The following is a 15,499-nucleotide window of genomic DNA, read 5'->3' on the forward strand; positions in this document are numbered from 1 at the left end:
TAACCGACCAAGCCACCCAGGCGCCCCACAATCTACTCTTAAAAAAAAAAAAAGATTGTTGTTTCACAACTATACAGATGCCATCGCACTGTAATTCCGCTTTTTGATGGGGTACAAAATGGGCCTTTTAAATATTTAAACTTTACCAGTACCACGCTCTAACCAGCTGAGCTAACCGGCCAACCCACTAAATATTTAAACGTTAAAAGAAAAAAAAGACACCACACGCTAAACAGAATATTTAATATACTTCGTAAGAATAGAAGGAATGCAACAAGGATTAGAATTAGTGTATATTAGACATTTCTGTAAAAGGTATTCCATTTCTCAAAGGCGCCTCCCCAATTTCCCTGTCTTTTCTATTTTCTCAGAGCCATAAGCAGTAATTGCTACCCTCCTGAGTAAGCTTCTCCGTTGTATTAGACAGTAATTATATCTTTAAGTTTCAAGTCCTCATCATCCCTCCAAACACTCTTTCCTTTCACCGCACAGTCTCACTGCACTGTTTCACAGTAACATCGTGCTCTGTTCAAATTCAAAGAGTCTGAACAAAAGCTAGAGGCCCAAGGATTTATGAGTACTGATTTAGTAGCAGTGTCTACAGGCACAACCCTTTTATTTCTTCATAACTGTAATAAGAGAAATTAAAGCTACTTTAATGAAAAAGGAACTCAGGAGTGAGATCATTAAATATAACTAACTAAACACATCTTAAATACAAATATCACGTATTTCCTGATTAGTATCAGGTAAGCAGCTAAGCTATCTATCCGGAATCCTGGTCTCAGAGAAAAAGGTCAGAGACAATTACAAGCAAGGTGCTTCATATTATCAGGTCCATTTTTAAACAATGCGATCCTTTGGGACAAGCACTTTAGTCTTTCTTTTTATCAGAGATTTCCATTGGTCCTTTTGTTGGTAACCCATTCATGTCTGCACCCTAAAATAAAAAACCAGGTTAGATATTAGTACGACAAAAAGACACTCATTTTAAGAGATCTTCTCTTTAAAAACAAACTTCAGAATGAAAAAACCCTGGTTCCACAAATGGGCAGGGTAGCTAAATTAGTGCAGAACACAGTTGAAGTTGAGCTTAACAAGCGCCAATGCTAAACACAGAGTTGTCCAAATATTCATTTTAAAAAATAATTTTTTTTCTTTTTTAGTTTATTTGGGGAAGGGCGGCAGAGAGAGAGACGGAGACGGAGAATCCAAAGCAGGCTTTGAGTTGTCAGCGCAGACCCCGACGCGGGGCTTGAACTCACGAACTGTGAGGTCACGACTTGAGCCAAAGTCAGATGCTCATCTGAGCCACCCAGGTGCCCCTTTTTGTGTGTGTGGGTTTTTTTTTTTTTTTTTTGCTTTAATTTCTATGATCCTTCCAACTAAATCTCTTACCCAAGTTATCAATCAATGAAACTGGCATATTTTAATATCATCTCTTCTCATCCATTAGCTATTTACTATTATTCTTACCAGCTAAGAAATATTGGTTACTATTATGGCTTAAAATCAAGACGTAAATGCACTGACCAGAAGTCCAGTTTAAAACCTTAGTTCAAACCAAATGTTAATTACTTAAAAAACACCCCAAACCCCTTATTTTAAACAAAGAAATTAAGACACATTAAGGAAGGGGCGCCTGGGTGGCTCAGTCGGTTAAGCGGCCAACTGCTTCAGGTCATGATCTAGTGGTCCATGGGTTTGAGCCCCGCATTGGGCTCTGTGCTGACAGAGTCTGGAGCCTGCTTCAGATTCTGTGTCTCCTTCTTTGCCCCTCCCCTACTCATGCTCTGTCTGTCTCTCTCTCAAAAATAAACAAACATTAAAAAAAAAAAAAAGGCACATTAAGGAAGCTTCTGGTTCCAAGAGCTTGCCTTTTCAAAGCCACGTATTTTACCTTGACTGTACCACCCCCCTCACCCGCCCTTATTCAAGGTATCTTCGTGTTCCTACCTTGCAGTCTACTTGGCCTTTGTTTTTGTCGTGGGATTCTCGGAGGGCTTTACTAGGCCACATGCGACTAACAAAGGGGGAGAGCAGAGGGTATATGTACGGCTCCAGGAACTTCTTGTAGATCCAGAGCAGAACTGGAATGACGATGCAAGGGATACACACCATCCTCCCAGGCTGGGGTCCCGAAGTGCTGGCACACGTGAAAACACAAGTTAGGTTAGTAGACATGAATGACTCAAGGAACTTACCTAGGTTAAGATACTGGACAGGACCAGTTCTACATTAAAGGAAAAACTTAAATCATTAATTAGCGAAAAGCACAAGTCTATTCAATAAAACGCTGCTTTCTGTAAAGGAGTAACAGGTGTAGACATAATAAAAATAATAGTGAGGCTCCCGTCTCCAGGCCTCTTCAGTCACTTTTTCCCAACCAGAAATGTGATAAAGGAAAGACACCAGTTAGTTGCTGGGTACCAGGCAGTTAGGCCCTTTGCATTTATTAACTATGTAATCCTCAAAAAATCCAGTGAGATGGAGTACCCTTGCCATTTCCATACAAAGAAAAGTAAGCTCAAAGACATGGAACATTAATTATGACTTCTATTCCAGTTTGGTGGGAATTAACTCCCAGGGCCTAATCATCTTCAGAAACTGACAATATTGACCAGCGAAAACTCCAAGGCTAAGGGCAAATCTTCTAACATGGAATTTGCTAAGGACTCACTTTGGAAGACCTCTGGGCTGCAAATCAGCTGGACTTTCCCAGGCAACAACTCTCCATTGATAGATTTGCTCTCTCTCTCTCTTTTTAACGTTTATTTATTTTTGAAAAAGGGAGAGAGCGCGAGTGCACGTGACCGGGGAAGGAGCAGAGAGAGACGCAGACACAGAATCTGAAGCAGGCTCCAGGCTCTGAGCTGTCAGCACAGAGCCCGACGCGGGGCTCGAACTCACGAACTGTGAGATCATGACCTGAGCTGAAGTCAGACGCTTAACTGACTGAGTCACCTAGGCTCCCCTGCCTTTGTCTTTTTAATAGCAATTAAAGTATGCTGAGAAAAAAAAAATTATGCGGTATTATTACCGTTATAAGTAAATTGTCCATTTCAAAAAAAAAATTAATACCTCGAATTTCCTTAATTAGAAATCTTGAAATTTCTCAAAACCAACACTACTTCCATAATATACTACTGAACCAAAGACTTTAAATTTACAAGAATTTTTAATCCCTTAAAGTAGGCATGAAAAACTAAGAAGCTTCAGAACAGTGCAGAAAACTAATAGTTCAGAATGCTAAAATTTCCTATTTTGGAGGCACCTGGGTGGCTCAGTTGGTTAAATGTCCCCTGATTTTGGCTCAGGTCATGATTTCAGGGTTTGCAGGCTCTGCACTAACAGCTCGGAGCCTGCTTGGGATTCTCTCTCTCTCCCTCTCTGCCTCTCCCCTACCCATGCTCACTCTCTCGCTCTCTCAAAATAAACCCCCCAAAAAACTTATTTCAAAATATTGCAAATCAGGTAGTACTTGCTGGCAAATGAATCGGCACAATGACTACACTAAGGTGATTTGAAACTATTCACAATACAAGCAAGCAGCAGTATAGACAACCCAATCTGAATGTGGCTTTGAAATGAATTACAAGAGCTATAAACAAGTTAACATAAATGTACATCAAGGAATGATCAGCTAATTTATAAAGGATTCATAGCTACATTCTTTGAGACAGTCCTCTGGTCAAATTAAAGTAACATTATAAGAATTTACCAAACTATTTTGTTCCGAAGTTTTATTTTTATTTATTTATTTATTTATTTTTTTAATTTATTTTTGGGACAGAGAGAGACAGAGCATGAACGGGGGAGGGGCAGAGAGAGAGGGAGACACAGAATCGGAAACAGGCTCCAGGCTCCGAGCCATCAGCCCAGAGCCTGACGCGGGGCTCGAACTCACGCACCGCGAGATCGTGACCTGGCTGAAGTCGGACGCTTAACCGACTGCGCCACCCAGGCGCCCCTCCGAAGTTTTAAAGAACATATTTTCTGACGAAAAAACCCAAACCGAGCACTGAGCCTTTTTCAGCATTTACCAAGCAATCATTATTTTTGGCCATAGACCTTCTGAATTTGGTCTGAAGGGATGTGGTTTTTAGGTCTTGCACTCTTACACCACAGCCTACTAAGCAAAGCAGACTGGTTGGCAGCTGCCAGAATATGAGACCTGTTCTCACCACTTTCGAATTGGTGTCCTTGGGCAAATTATCCAAGGAGTCTGATCTTGATTCCTTCCAGTGGAAAATTAGGACAATAGCCTCTCTCACGGGATGCAGACGGATTAGATATGTTAATAACGAATACAAAGGACAGAAGAGTGTGTGAATGGGTTAAGTGCCTTCTAAGCGTTGTTACCACAAAAAACCCCCGGAACCTCCCCCCACCCCCCACCCCCCACCAACAAACCCAGATCCAAAAGCTGCAACCTGTCCAAAGTTCACGCAAAGGCAAATAGTAACTGGAGTTGGTTAAGATCAGAATTCCCAATTCTGGTTTCCTACCTCAATACTCTTACTTTTTCCCCTAACAAAAGTACAATGATCAAGTTATTCCCCTCCTACCAAGCCTTCAAGACCAACTTAAACCCTTTGAAACAACTGACACTCTCCTAGGACTAGGTTCAGTTAATGACCGGCAGCCCATCACAGATTCATCTTTACCTACTCCTAATTATTGTCTTAAAGAAACTCTCAAGAGCAAGTACTACCAATCGCTTATGTCACAAACATGGCTTTTATAAAACTGTTTAGCTCTCTTCATAATGAAACTACTGTATTTTATCTCTCAATCTTTATGACACTCTGAGGAACTTCATACATGTGGAAACTGTGGCTTAGGAAGGTCTAGTAATTGGCTATGACAAACTGATAAGATGATTATCATTCTACTCTCATGAAGCCAGTTCTCGGATATTACAGCAAAGCGGGCAAAACGCATTTAAACTGTCGGAGGAGAGGAATTCGCTTTCATTCGGCTTAGTCCAAGACAACGGACTACAGAGGAAAAGGCTGAGGCTCTGTTAGAAATCTGGCAGGTACCGTGTCGGAACGCCACCTCCCTTCAGGTAACCCAGTTTGGCACATCGTTCTACGGGACGGGCTGATTCAAAGATAACGACAAAGGACAGGACAAGATACGAGCGAACGGTGGTGAAGACAAGAGAGCGAAGTGAAGCCGACAGTGCAGGCCAAGGAAGAGGATAAACGGACATATGGAAAGGGAGAGGCGGGCCGGGAGGCGGGCGGCCGCGGACGGAGGAGGTAACGGCGAGGGGAGGGCAGGAGGCAGGGGCGCGCGTCTGGAGGGCGAAGCGGGGTATCCCGGGAGAGCGCAGGCGGGCCGCGGGGTGCCCGGCGCAGGCCAACTGCAGGCGGGTGGGGCTCGCTCAGCACCACCCAGGCTGGAGCCTGCGAAGCGGTCAGACGGCACCAGGAACCCCCCGCGCGCACCCCCGCCCCGAACCCGCAGCCGAAAGCCCCGGCCCACCGGGCACCGCTCACCCGCGTCCACCGGGTCCAAGTGGAAATGTCCGCACTTCCGGAGGGAGGGACGTGCTGCCGCCGAGCCAATGGGCACCGCAAAAGGGGCCGACAAAGGCGCGCCTGCGTCAGGCTGAGGACGCGCAGGACGTAGCGGTGACGCCCAGGCGGACGCGCGCCCTGACTTCCGGCGCCGGCACTTTAAGCGCAAACCCTGCGCTCAAGGGAGTCGGGGGTCAGCTGTCCCGGACACTCGGACAAAATCCAAAACGTTGATCCGGATGCGGCGGGTGCCGGTGGTTCACCGCCATAGAGAAAGTCACTCCACTTGCGTGAGGACCAGGCTGTTACCGAACGCTGTTGTGGCTAAACTTCACTGTGCTAGTTAAAAGGGTCGGAGATTCAGGCAGGGAATTAACACGAAGTTGCTTTAAGTGCTTATTGGACCCTCACAGACTGCAGTTAGGACTGTAAACAGCACGACAGGCAAAATCCAGGAAATCCACTCCTGGTACAGACCCAAGAGAAATGAGGACACGCCCACACAAACTTGTAGTTTCAGCTGCACTACCCACAATAGCTTAAAAAAGTGGTCCAAACGTTATTAGTTTATACCATGCATACATATTTGTCAGAAAATAGAGACTTGCTTTATCACAAACAAAATACTATGTAAAATGAAAGCCAGTGACAAAAGACCACATACTGTCCAGTCATTCGTATGAAATGTCCAAAAGAGGCAAATCTATACATCCACGTTAGTAGTTGCTCAAGGCTGGATTGGGTTAGGTAAGGTTCCTCTTGGCATAATGAAAATGTCCAAAGATTTGCCCGGTGACAGATGTGTAGCAATATAATAAAAGCCATCAACTGAATTGTGTTTGGGTGAATATGTGTTAAGTCTCAATAAAAGTGGTTGGAAAAAAATTCAGAAATATCCCCATACTCAGATCCCATTTTATGCAAGGTAGCACCAAGAAATTCAAAACAGCATGTCTCCAAATCAACATTAGTGGCACAGGGCTAACAGAATAATCAGTTTCTAATTCTAATCAGAAGAAAACCCATTTGATCCATTTTGTGAGGATACTTGTAATACGTTTAATAATAAAGACAACCAGCATTCTGTTTTTACTTTTATTTGCATGTATTTCATGCAGAATTTACTCCCGGGCCATAAGTTTTTGTTTCTTCAGTTTCTTCTGGGATATCTGGGGAAAGAAAAAAGAAAAAAAAAAAAAAAAAAAAGGCTGTTACAAGTTTCCTGGAGAAGTCTGCACTACATCTTAAAAGGAAGAGGTAAAGGGAATTCCTCTGGCATAGAGAAATGGCACTGGGGGAGTGACAGGAGAAAATAAAGTAAGCAGGGGAGTTTGTGCTGAAGACTGGAGACAGGGAGACCATGTGATTAAGTGGCAACAAGAACGGAAGACAGTATTTAAGCAATTAAACCGACAGAAGTTAGTTAGGCTGAAGGGGGGGGGGGGGGATCTAGAATCACTCCCAGGTTCCCGGCTTAAAGAACTGAATGGGATCATTTACTGCAAACAAGATTAGTTTGGGAAGGACGGAGGGGACCTTTTTTTGCACATGTTGCATTTTAAGTTGCTATAAAAATTCAGGTGGGGCCATCAGCAGATAATTATACAGTGCTGATATACGTATATACAAAAAGCCAGTATCATATGCAAAACCGATCAACGACTAAGTAACAGTAAGTAATTTACCTTTTTCTTCTGTGCAACCTCCTCTTCTGGTTTAGGAACAATCTGCTCTTTTTCAGTAAGGATCATCTCAATGTGGCAGGGAGAGCTCATGTATGGGTTAATCCGACCATGAGCCCTGTAAGTTCTACGCCGCATTTTGGGGGCTTTGTTCACCTGGATGTGCTCAATGACCAGAGAATCTACATCTAAACCCTGGGAAGAGACGAACAAAATCAAATTGACATCTTTAGCTCAACACCATAAACCTTATCACTGGAAAATCAAGTCCCCATCTTTGCAAGGCAAACCTTAAGACTTCAAATAGCCTGTCAAACATTTTTTTGCTTTCACCTTTATTCTAAGGGTCCTTCCTTAAATCTAAATAACTATTAAAACTCAGTGCAGGGCGCGCCTGGGTGGCTCAGTCGGTTAAGCGTCCGACTTCGGCTCAGGTCATGATCTCACGGTCCGTGAGTTTGAGCCCTGCGTCAGGCTCTGTGCTGACAGTGCAGAGCCTGGAGCCTGTTTCAGATTCTGTGTCTCCCTCTCTCTCTCTGACCCTCCCCCACTCATGCTCTGTCTCAAAAATAAATAAACATTAAAAAAAAAAAAAAAAAAACAAACAAAAAACTCAGTGCTATATGCAGCTTCTAAGGAGGGGCCTCCCTAAAAGTCATGAAGGGGAGTGGATCATGCTTCTGAAGATCTTCACACACAAAATTTTGGTCTTCTGGAAATTGGGAGGTAGATATTTAAAAAAACTAATGGGAAATTTCAGTTACTGAGAAAACAAGACAGTCAAAGAAACAAATCTGGACAATTGCGACAATAATTGAATAACCATCCAAGTTATATGCATATGAATAAAGATGTTGGGGTGCCTGGGTGGCTCAGTTGAGTGTCCAACTTTGGATCAGGTCACGATCTAGCAGTTTGTTGGAGTTCACCCCACATCGGGCTCTCTGCTGTCAGCAGAGCCCACTTCAGATCCTCTGTCCCCCTCTCTGCCTCTCCCCCGCACGTGCACTCTCTGGCTCTCTAAATAAATAAATAAAAGTCAATGGTTTAGGTACCTTAAGTTCAGCATTACTCTCTGCATTTTTAAGCATGTGCAGTAAAAATTCGGCACTCTTTTTGGGCCACCGACCCTGTGTCCAGCCCCACTGTTTGGCCTGAAAGGAATCCAAGGAACAGGTTAGTCATTTGCCCTCATTTTAATCAGTGGTACAACCAATATGATTTTTAATCCAACACCAAGGTTGCTCAGAACAGTTTTTTTTTCATGGTTAATCCAAAGGTGTCCTAAGATGGTCATCCCAGCAACCAGAAAGAACCTGATTCCAGGCAGATCCTAACCCCACCCGATCCTTCTCCATTACAAAGTCATTTCAGACAGCCACTGTGAGTTCTCACCTGGGCACACCTACCAACTCCACCATTGTAGCGTCGGAATGGCACACATTGCTTCTGCAAAGTGACATCTTTCAGATACTTGGTGGCTTTTCGGATATGCATACCCTTGATGGCCTGGGCAGTTTCCCGTGTGTTCTAAGTATAAACAGTATAAACTGTGACTTAACGATGTGAAAGAGTAACAATTTTTGAAGTAAACACGAAATTGTTTTTTAAAATGTCAACATACATCGACAAAAGATTTCCCGTTCTTTAAAGGGGAGGGAATATGAGAAGAAAAACTGTCTGTGATTAAAAGCCAGGGAGACTTGGAAGTTAGGGAAAAATAAACCCCAAACCTCTATTAAGTGTAACAGGTTTTATTTTTTAAAAATTTTAAATGTTTATTTTTGAGAGAAAAGAACATGAGATGGGAGGGGCAGAGGGAAGACACAGAATCTGAAGCAGCCTCCAGGCTCTGGGCGGTCAGCACGAAGCCCGACCTGAGGCTTGAACCTGGGAACTGAGAGATCATGACATGACCCAAAGTCGGATGTTCACTGACTGAGCCACCCAGGTGCCCCCTAACTATAATGCTTTAACTCCATCATGTTAAGGGTCTTGTTATCTTGATCTCTACACCAAGTTCTCCAACAGTTCTCTGGTCATCTCACGCAATTCCACAAATCAAAGTGCTCATTATATGATTGATCATTAGAGACTCGATGTCTCAAAGGTGACTGCTCAGAACTGATTAGTTTTCATGGTAAATCCAAAGGTGTCCTAAGAAACGCATCACTGCAGCCACCTTTTTAGAATGGTCAAAACAAAATGAAACGAAACAAAACAAAACACTGGAACAATGTGGCACAACCCTTTCAGAACATATATGAGGATTCACATACCTTAAAGTGAACACGAAGATTTGAACCTCTTGATTTGCATGCTGAAAAATAAAAGTTTTGGTTAATTTTGGGTTATCTTAGGATTCCTCTTACCCCAAGATAAGGAATTTCGATCTCTTCCGGTTCACTTACATTTTGTCGGGTTTTCCGGGTCAAGTGAATAGCGAACCATTTTCAGAGATCACCTGGAAGGGATCAGGAGGAAATTCTGTCAACACACATTTACAGTCACCGATGCAGTTTAAATACATATTAAATGCTACCGACAGCCGCTCAGAAAGTAGTTGTTTTCACGGTTAATCCAAAGGTGTCCTAAGAAATGCCATCATCGCAGCCATCCTTTTCTCCAGAGCTTTCTTCCCCGCTGCATCTACTAGGGACTCGGACCTCATGAGCCCTTTTCCCCTCTGAAGGAGAACGTGGCCTGTCTCAACCCCACTCTGGATCCCTCAGGAGTGTAAGGACTCCACGCAATGGCACCGCAGAATGCTCGTCTACAACCCTCTGCACGCTCCCTCCCCACAGAAGGTGATGCCATCTTCCCAGGTGCTTTTGGGCTATTAGGTTAAGCGCCATCGAACTTGAAACACTCGTTCAAATGCATAAGTGACGCCTCAACCCAACTTCACTTTTACTCCCCCAAACTCTCTCGTTGCAGCCACACACGCGCCGCGTCGCGGCCAGCACTCACCGCAACACACTGGCCCTCGGGAGTCGGAAACGGCACTGACGGCAGGCCGCCGGTACCCGTTCCACCCCCCATTCCCGCCCATCGCGGCCTTCTGCTCCGACACGTCCCCCTGCACAGAGGGACATCGCCTTCAGCGAAGAATCGGTAGCCGCAGGAGGCTTCCTCCCGCGGGCATAGCCATCAGCGCCACCGAGGCCCGGATGGCGGCGATAACTGGAGGATTCAGCTCTCGGAGAGAGATAGCAAACAGTCACTCACCTCAGGCCGCTTACGGGAAGAGGAAGAGCGGTGGCTCCTGGGAGAATTCATGCGCACTCGACCTCTCGCGAGATCTCCAGCCTGAAGAACGTGATTTGAAGATAGGCGGAGCGCTAAGAGAAAGGGAATGTGGGATATATTTGAGAAGATCTGGAAACGAATTGCCTTCTTAGGGAGTGTCTCAAAATTCTCCTTTTTTGATATCCAGAAATAAAGTTATGGATTTTAAATATCAATCAAGAACAGGTCTGTAATTCTAGCACAGGATCACATATCATTAGGTATAGATGAGACATTTATTCATCAACATTTGTTAGATTTGGTTATGTGATCACGTACCCCTAAAAGTGGTAGCTAAATGGACAATTAAGAAGATGTAAAGGATGGGACGTAATTATGGTAATCAGAGAATTCTCTGGAGGGGAATACCACCCAATCAGTTCTACTGAAGAGTGCCACTTCTAGGTCTTCCGGTGCAGAAAAACCCTTGGGCACTATCTTCCCTTTCTTCCTCACCCAAGTCATCTATCTGGTTATTCCCTCTCGGCCATTGGTGGTGTTAGCACTTTGGGTCTTCTATTTCTTTTTTTGTTTTGTTTTTCTTTTTAATATAATTTATTGTCAAATTGGTTAACAAAAGTGTGTACAGCGTGCTCTTGGTTTTGGGGGTAGATTCCCGTGGTTCATCGCTTACATACAATAACCAGTACTCATCCCAGCAAGTGTCCTCCTCAATGTCCATCACCCATTTTCCCCTCTCCCCCAGCAGCCCATCAACCCTCAGATTGTTCTCTGTATTTAAGAGTCTCTTATGATCTCCCTCTCTGTTTGTAACTATTTTTCCCCCTTCCCTTCCCCCATGGTCTTCTGCTATGTTTCTCAAGTTCCACCTATGAATGAAAATATATATCTGTCTTCCTCTGACTGGGTCTTCTATTTCAAAGCACTGTCACTCCAGGCAAATTTGAACTCTAAGTGAAAGAACTCTGGACAATGCTCTAAGCGCTCTTGGTTTCTTGACCTCAATTCCAGAGACCTCAGTCCTAGGTCCCTCTCCTGGAGTCGACTTCCATTGCCAGATGATGGATTCCACAGTCTTTCCTCAGTAGTTCCCATCCCTCACATGGCTTCCAGCAGAGGCTGAGAACACCCAAACTAAGGTTTCCATTCCACATCTCTTGCCTTAACTAGCCCCAAGTATCAAACAACTTTCCGGACATATTTCGCAGCAGGTCTGGGGGTCAAATACTTGAAACCTAAAGTACCCTTACCATTCAAGTTTCTTGGAATTATATCTTGAAGCTTGATTAGATTCAGTTCAATACCAGGGGCAAGACAACTTCATAGGTGATATTGTGTAGGTGGTATTTCCCCTTGCATCCTATCAGAATGCACGTAATGTCATCTGATTGTCTCATTTGTACTGATGTTAAGATGGGTAAGTGAGTTCAGGAGTTGTAGGTCTTATCCCTTCTTTATAAAGTTCGACATCAGCTTTTCACCTAATGGCTTTAGCAGCTGTTGAAATTATTTACCTATATCCATTATTTCAGCTGGAGTTAAAAATGGTGATTTTTTTTCTCCCTAATTCTATCAGTGTTTTTTAGCTGGACTTGTGTAAAAAAGAATTTTCCCTCTTTCAATTATTTGATTATCTTGAAATATAGTTCATATAGAAAAGGCAGGATAAAACTTAATCTTCCCATTTATTTATGGACTTTCAGAAAAATGAGCTGGTTTCCTCAAAGGTTTGCCAAAGGTGACTGATTTGGATTTTTACAAATCAGCTTTATTAAGGTATACTTGATGTATAATAAAATTCCCCCAGTTTTTTGGCATAGAATTTATTGTTTTGACAGATAAATACAGTCATATAGGCACCACCATGATCATGATGTAGAACATTTCCATCTTCCCCAAAGTTCCATCCTGCCTCTTCATAGCTAATCCCTTTCTCCCACCCATGGGACCCAACAGCTATTGATCTGCTTTCTGTCACTATAGTTTTGCCTTTTCCAGAATATCACGTAAATGGAATCATATAGTATGCAGTGTTTTGTGTCTGGCTTCTTTTGTTTAGCACAATGCTTTTGAAATTCATTTAGACTGTCTCAGTCTAAGTTGCGTGTCTCAGTCAGTCATTCTTTTTTGTTATTGAATAGAATTCCGTTATACAGCTATATCACAATTTATCAGTTCAGCCACAGACGGACATTTGTGTTGTTTCAGGTGTTTGGCTCTGATGCACACACCGGTTGTGAACATCTGAGTGCAAATTTTCATGTGGACACGTGTTTTCATTTATTTTCAGGCAGATACCTAGGAGTGAAATTGCTTGGTTACATGTTAAGTTTATGTTGAACTTTTTAAGAAACCCCCAAACTGTTTTCTAACGCACCTGTATCTTTTGATATTCCCACCAGCAATGTATGAGGGTTCCAGTTTCTGTCTGCCCTTGCCAAAACGTGGTATTGTCTGTCTTTTTAATTATTGTCATTGTAATGGCTATGTAGTGGCATATCATTGTGGTTTTTGACTGCATTTCCCTAAAGTCTAATGACATTGAGCATCTTTTCACATGCTTATTTGACATTCAGCTTTCTGAAGTATGTGTTCAACTCTTTTGGCCATTTAAAAATGGATTATTTGTCTTCTTACGAGTTGTAAGAGTTATTTATTCATGCTGGATACAAGTGTTTTATAAGCTTTGCAAATATGTCCTCCCTGACTCTGACTTGTCTTTTTATTTTCTTAATAATGTCTAACAAAGTGAAAAAGTTAACATTTTTTTCTCCCTTTTTAAAAAAAAAATTGTTTATTTTAGAGAGGTAGGGGGGGAGGGGCAAAGGGAGAGAAAGAATCCTAAGCAGGCTCCCTGCTCAGCATGGAGCCCGGTGTGGGTCTCTATCCCACGCCTCTGGGATTATGACTCGAGCTGAAATCACGAGTGGGACACTCAACTGATTGAGCCACCCAGGTGCCCCACAAAAGTTTTAAATTTTGATGAAGTTCAATGTATTGATTTAAAAAAAAAAAATTGTGATTCTGGTATTATACCTAAGAAATCTTTGCCTATCCCAAGGTAATTATTTCTTTCCCATGTTTTCTAAACTAAACTAAACTAAACTAACCTCACCTAGACTAAACTGAAACAAAAAAGTTTTAGTTCTTACATTTGGGTTGAATTAATTTTGGTAACTCAGTTTCACTTGACATAAGGTCCAAATCAATCTTTTTGCATGTGGATATTCCATTTTTTCTAGCACCATTTGCTGAGACCATGGTCTTTTCTTTATTGAACTGCTGTGGCACTTTTATTGAAAATCAATTGACCAGAAAGGGGAGGATTTATTTCTGGACTTTCACTTCTGGTCCATCGATCTATTTGATTATCTTTGTAGCAACATGTCACTGTCATGTAACTTTACAGCCAAATTTGAAATCAGCTAGCATATGTTTTCCAACTTTATTCTTTTTGAAGTTGTTTCTGCTCTCCTGGGTCCTCTATGTTTCCATATAAATTTTAGGATCAGCTTGTTAATTTCTACAAAAAGTCTGCTGGGATTTTGATAGGGACTGCATTGAATTGAAGAGGTAATTAAAGTAAAATGAGTTTATATGGATGATCAGTACGAGGCTTCAGAAGAACCTGGACACCTTGATCTTGGACTTCTAGCCTCTAGAATTTTAAGAAAATAAATTTCTGTTTAAACCTGCTAATCTGTGGCACTTTATTATGAAAGCCCAAGCACACTGATATACCTTCTCTCTCCAATAACTTCCAGTTCCCTATTTCCAAGGCTTCTACCAATATCAGTATTATATCCTTCCAGAAAAATTCTATGAATTACAAACACTCCCAGGATAGTATACTGTATACAATCTTCTGCATCTTGCTTTCTGTTTATCTTTGTTTGTTTGTTTTTGAGAGAGAGAGAGAGAGAGAGAGAGAGAGAGAGGAGAGAGAGAGAGAGAGAGAGAGAGCGCGCGCACAACTGGGGGCGGAGGTGGGTAGAGAGAGAGGGAGACACAGAATCTGAAGCAGGCTCCAGGCTCTGAGCTGTCAGCAGAGAGCCGGACACGGGGCTCGAACCCGTGAACTGCGAGATCATGACCTGAGCTGAAGTCAGACGCCTGACCGACGGAGCCACCCCGATTGACATCTCTTATACTGGGTGTTGTGACTGCATGCTTTACATTTGCCACTTTCTGGAAACTCCTGAATAGATGAGGTAGATGGCCCAGATTGGGCTTCCCAGAAAGCAGAGTCTGAGATAGAGATTAAGTAGTGCTCATGGATTCAGTATCGTGGAAAGGAGACAGGACTGATCAGAGGGTCAAGTTAGGGTGGGATGCGGTCCCAGTGAAGGTATCAGCCAGCACCTGCTCCTACTTAGGGGACCTCTGGAGCTGGTTGTTCCTTCTGACTTGTCCCAACCTGGGTGGGGGCTGGGCCTCTGTCCCACCCATGGATCCCTCACTGGATGGGGCTTCTCCAGGAAGATGTGAAGCAGTTGTCTTCAGGCAATTCTCAGAGACAACTGAGACGGCCGAGGACTGACAGTTCTCCTGACAGAGGGAGAAGTCCTTCATTCCTGAAGAGAGACGAGGGAGGCACATCTCAGTGCCCACGGCAGCAGGCGCTGTTGTTTCATTTTACAGATAAGATAAACAAGGTTCAAAGGGACAGGGCTGGGATTTGAACCCAGATCTCCTCTCCGTGCCTGTGTTCTTTCTCACCATCGTTGCCGCCAGTTCTCCACATTCCTGTCTTCCCGACTGCTTCCCAGTGACCTCCAGGTTTCCTGGTGACCTGTGGCTCACTGGGGCTGCCCTCACTTCCGCGTCCTGCCTCGGGACAGTCCATTTCTCGACTTCCACTCCAGCTTTTGCAAGGCTCTCCAGGCCTGGCCCACACTCCCACCTTCTCAGAATACTGTTGCTTGCATTCATAGGAGGGACCTAATGAGAGCAGGTCGAGGAGGATTATTCTGGCTCTGAGGTGCTGGGTGGATTGGGGAGATCAGGAACCTCAGAGTGGATCGTGGCAGAGCCCCAGAA

The 15,499-nt window shown here is 43.5% G+C and overlaps 2 protein-coding genes and 3 non-coding genes across 5 annotated transcripts; all 5 read right to left on the reverse strand.

Moving 5' to 3' along the window:
* Window positions 1-224: 224 nt before the first annotated feature.
* On the reverse strand, window positions 225-5,638 carry CD3H18orf32 (chromosome D3 C18orf32 homolog). The gene is made up of 3 exons (XM_060611854.1): window positions 5,508-5,638; window positions 1,957-2,146; window positions 225-940 (listed from the first exon to the last, which is right to left on the reverse strand). The coding sequence occupies exons 2-3, from the start codon at window positions 2,119-2,121 to the stop codon at window positions 875-877; spliced, it is 231 nt and encodes a 76-aa protein (XP_060467837.1). The 5' UTR covers window positions 2,122-2,146; window positions 5,508-5,638; the 3' UTR covers window positions 225-874.
* A 924-nt stretch (window positions 5,639-6,562) lies between these two features.
* RPL17 (ribosomal protein L17) lies at window positions 6,563-10,230 on the reverse strand. The gene is made up of 7 exons (XM_060611853.2): window positions 10,221-10,230; window positions 9,622-9,674; window positions 9,490-9,530; window positions 8,606-8,740; window positions 8,266-8,364; window positions 7,214-7,405; window positions 6,563-6,697 (listed from the first exon to the last, which is right to left on the reverse strand). The coding sequence occupies exons 2-7, from the start codon at window positions 9,659-9,661 to the stop codon at window positions 6,650-6,652; spliced, it is 555 nt and encodes a 184-aa protein (XP_060467836.1). The 5' UTR covers window positions 9,662-9,674; window positions 10,221-10,230; the 3' UTR covers window positions 6,563-6,649.
* Window positions 8,451-8,515, reverse strand: LOC132666145 (small nucleolar RNA SNORD58). Its single transcript, XR_009604523.1, has one exon. It is a non-coding gene; the product is annotated as a small nucleolar RNA SNORD58 (small nucleolar RNA).
* LOC132666146 (small nucleolar RNA SNORD58) lies at window positions 9,324-9,388 on the reverse strand. The gene has a single exon (XR_009604524.1). It is a non-coding gene; the product is annotated as a small nucleolar RNA SNORD58 (small nucleolar RNA).
* Window positions 9,758-9,823, reverse strand: LOC132666147 (small nucleolar RNA SNORD58). The gene has a single exon (XR_009604525.1). It is a non-coding gene; the product is annotated as a small nucleolar RNA SNORD58 (small nucleolar RNA).
* Window positions 10,231-15,499: the final 5,269 nt, after the last annotated feature.

Source organism: Panthera onca, chromosome D3 (assembly GCF_046562875.1).
Source record: "Panthera onca isolate mPanOnc1 chromosome D3, mPanOnc1 haplotype 2, whole genome shotgun sequence".
NCBI classification, from domain to species: Eukaryota; Metazoa; Chordata; class Mammalia; order Carnivora; family Felidae; genus Panthera; species Panthera onca.

Bases quoted from the DNA above. Each gene is read 5' to 3' on its own strand.
- CD3H18orf32 (XM_060611854.1), bottom strand. From the start codon at position 2,121: ATGGTGTGTATCCCTTGCATCGTCATTCCAGTTCTGCTCTGGATCTAC. The intron at 941-1,956 runs GTAGGAACACGA...TTTTTATTTTAG, and splicing joins AAGGCCAAGTAGACTGCAAG to GGTGCAGACATGAATGGGTT.
- RPL17 (XM_060611853.2), bottom strand. From the start codon at position 9,661: ATGGTTCGCTATTCACTTGACCCGGAAAACCCGACAAAAT. The intron at 8,365-8,605 runs GTGAGAACTCAC...GATTCCTTTCAG, and splicing joins GAGTTGGTAGGTGTGCCCAG to GCCAAACAGTGGGGCTGGAC. The intron at 7,406-8,265 runs GTACCTAAACCA...GTCTCTTCCCAG, and splicing joins AGAGTAATGCTGAACTTAAG to GGTTTAGATGTAGATTCTCT.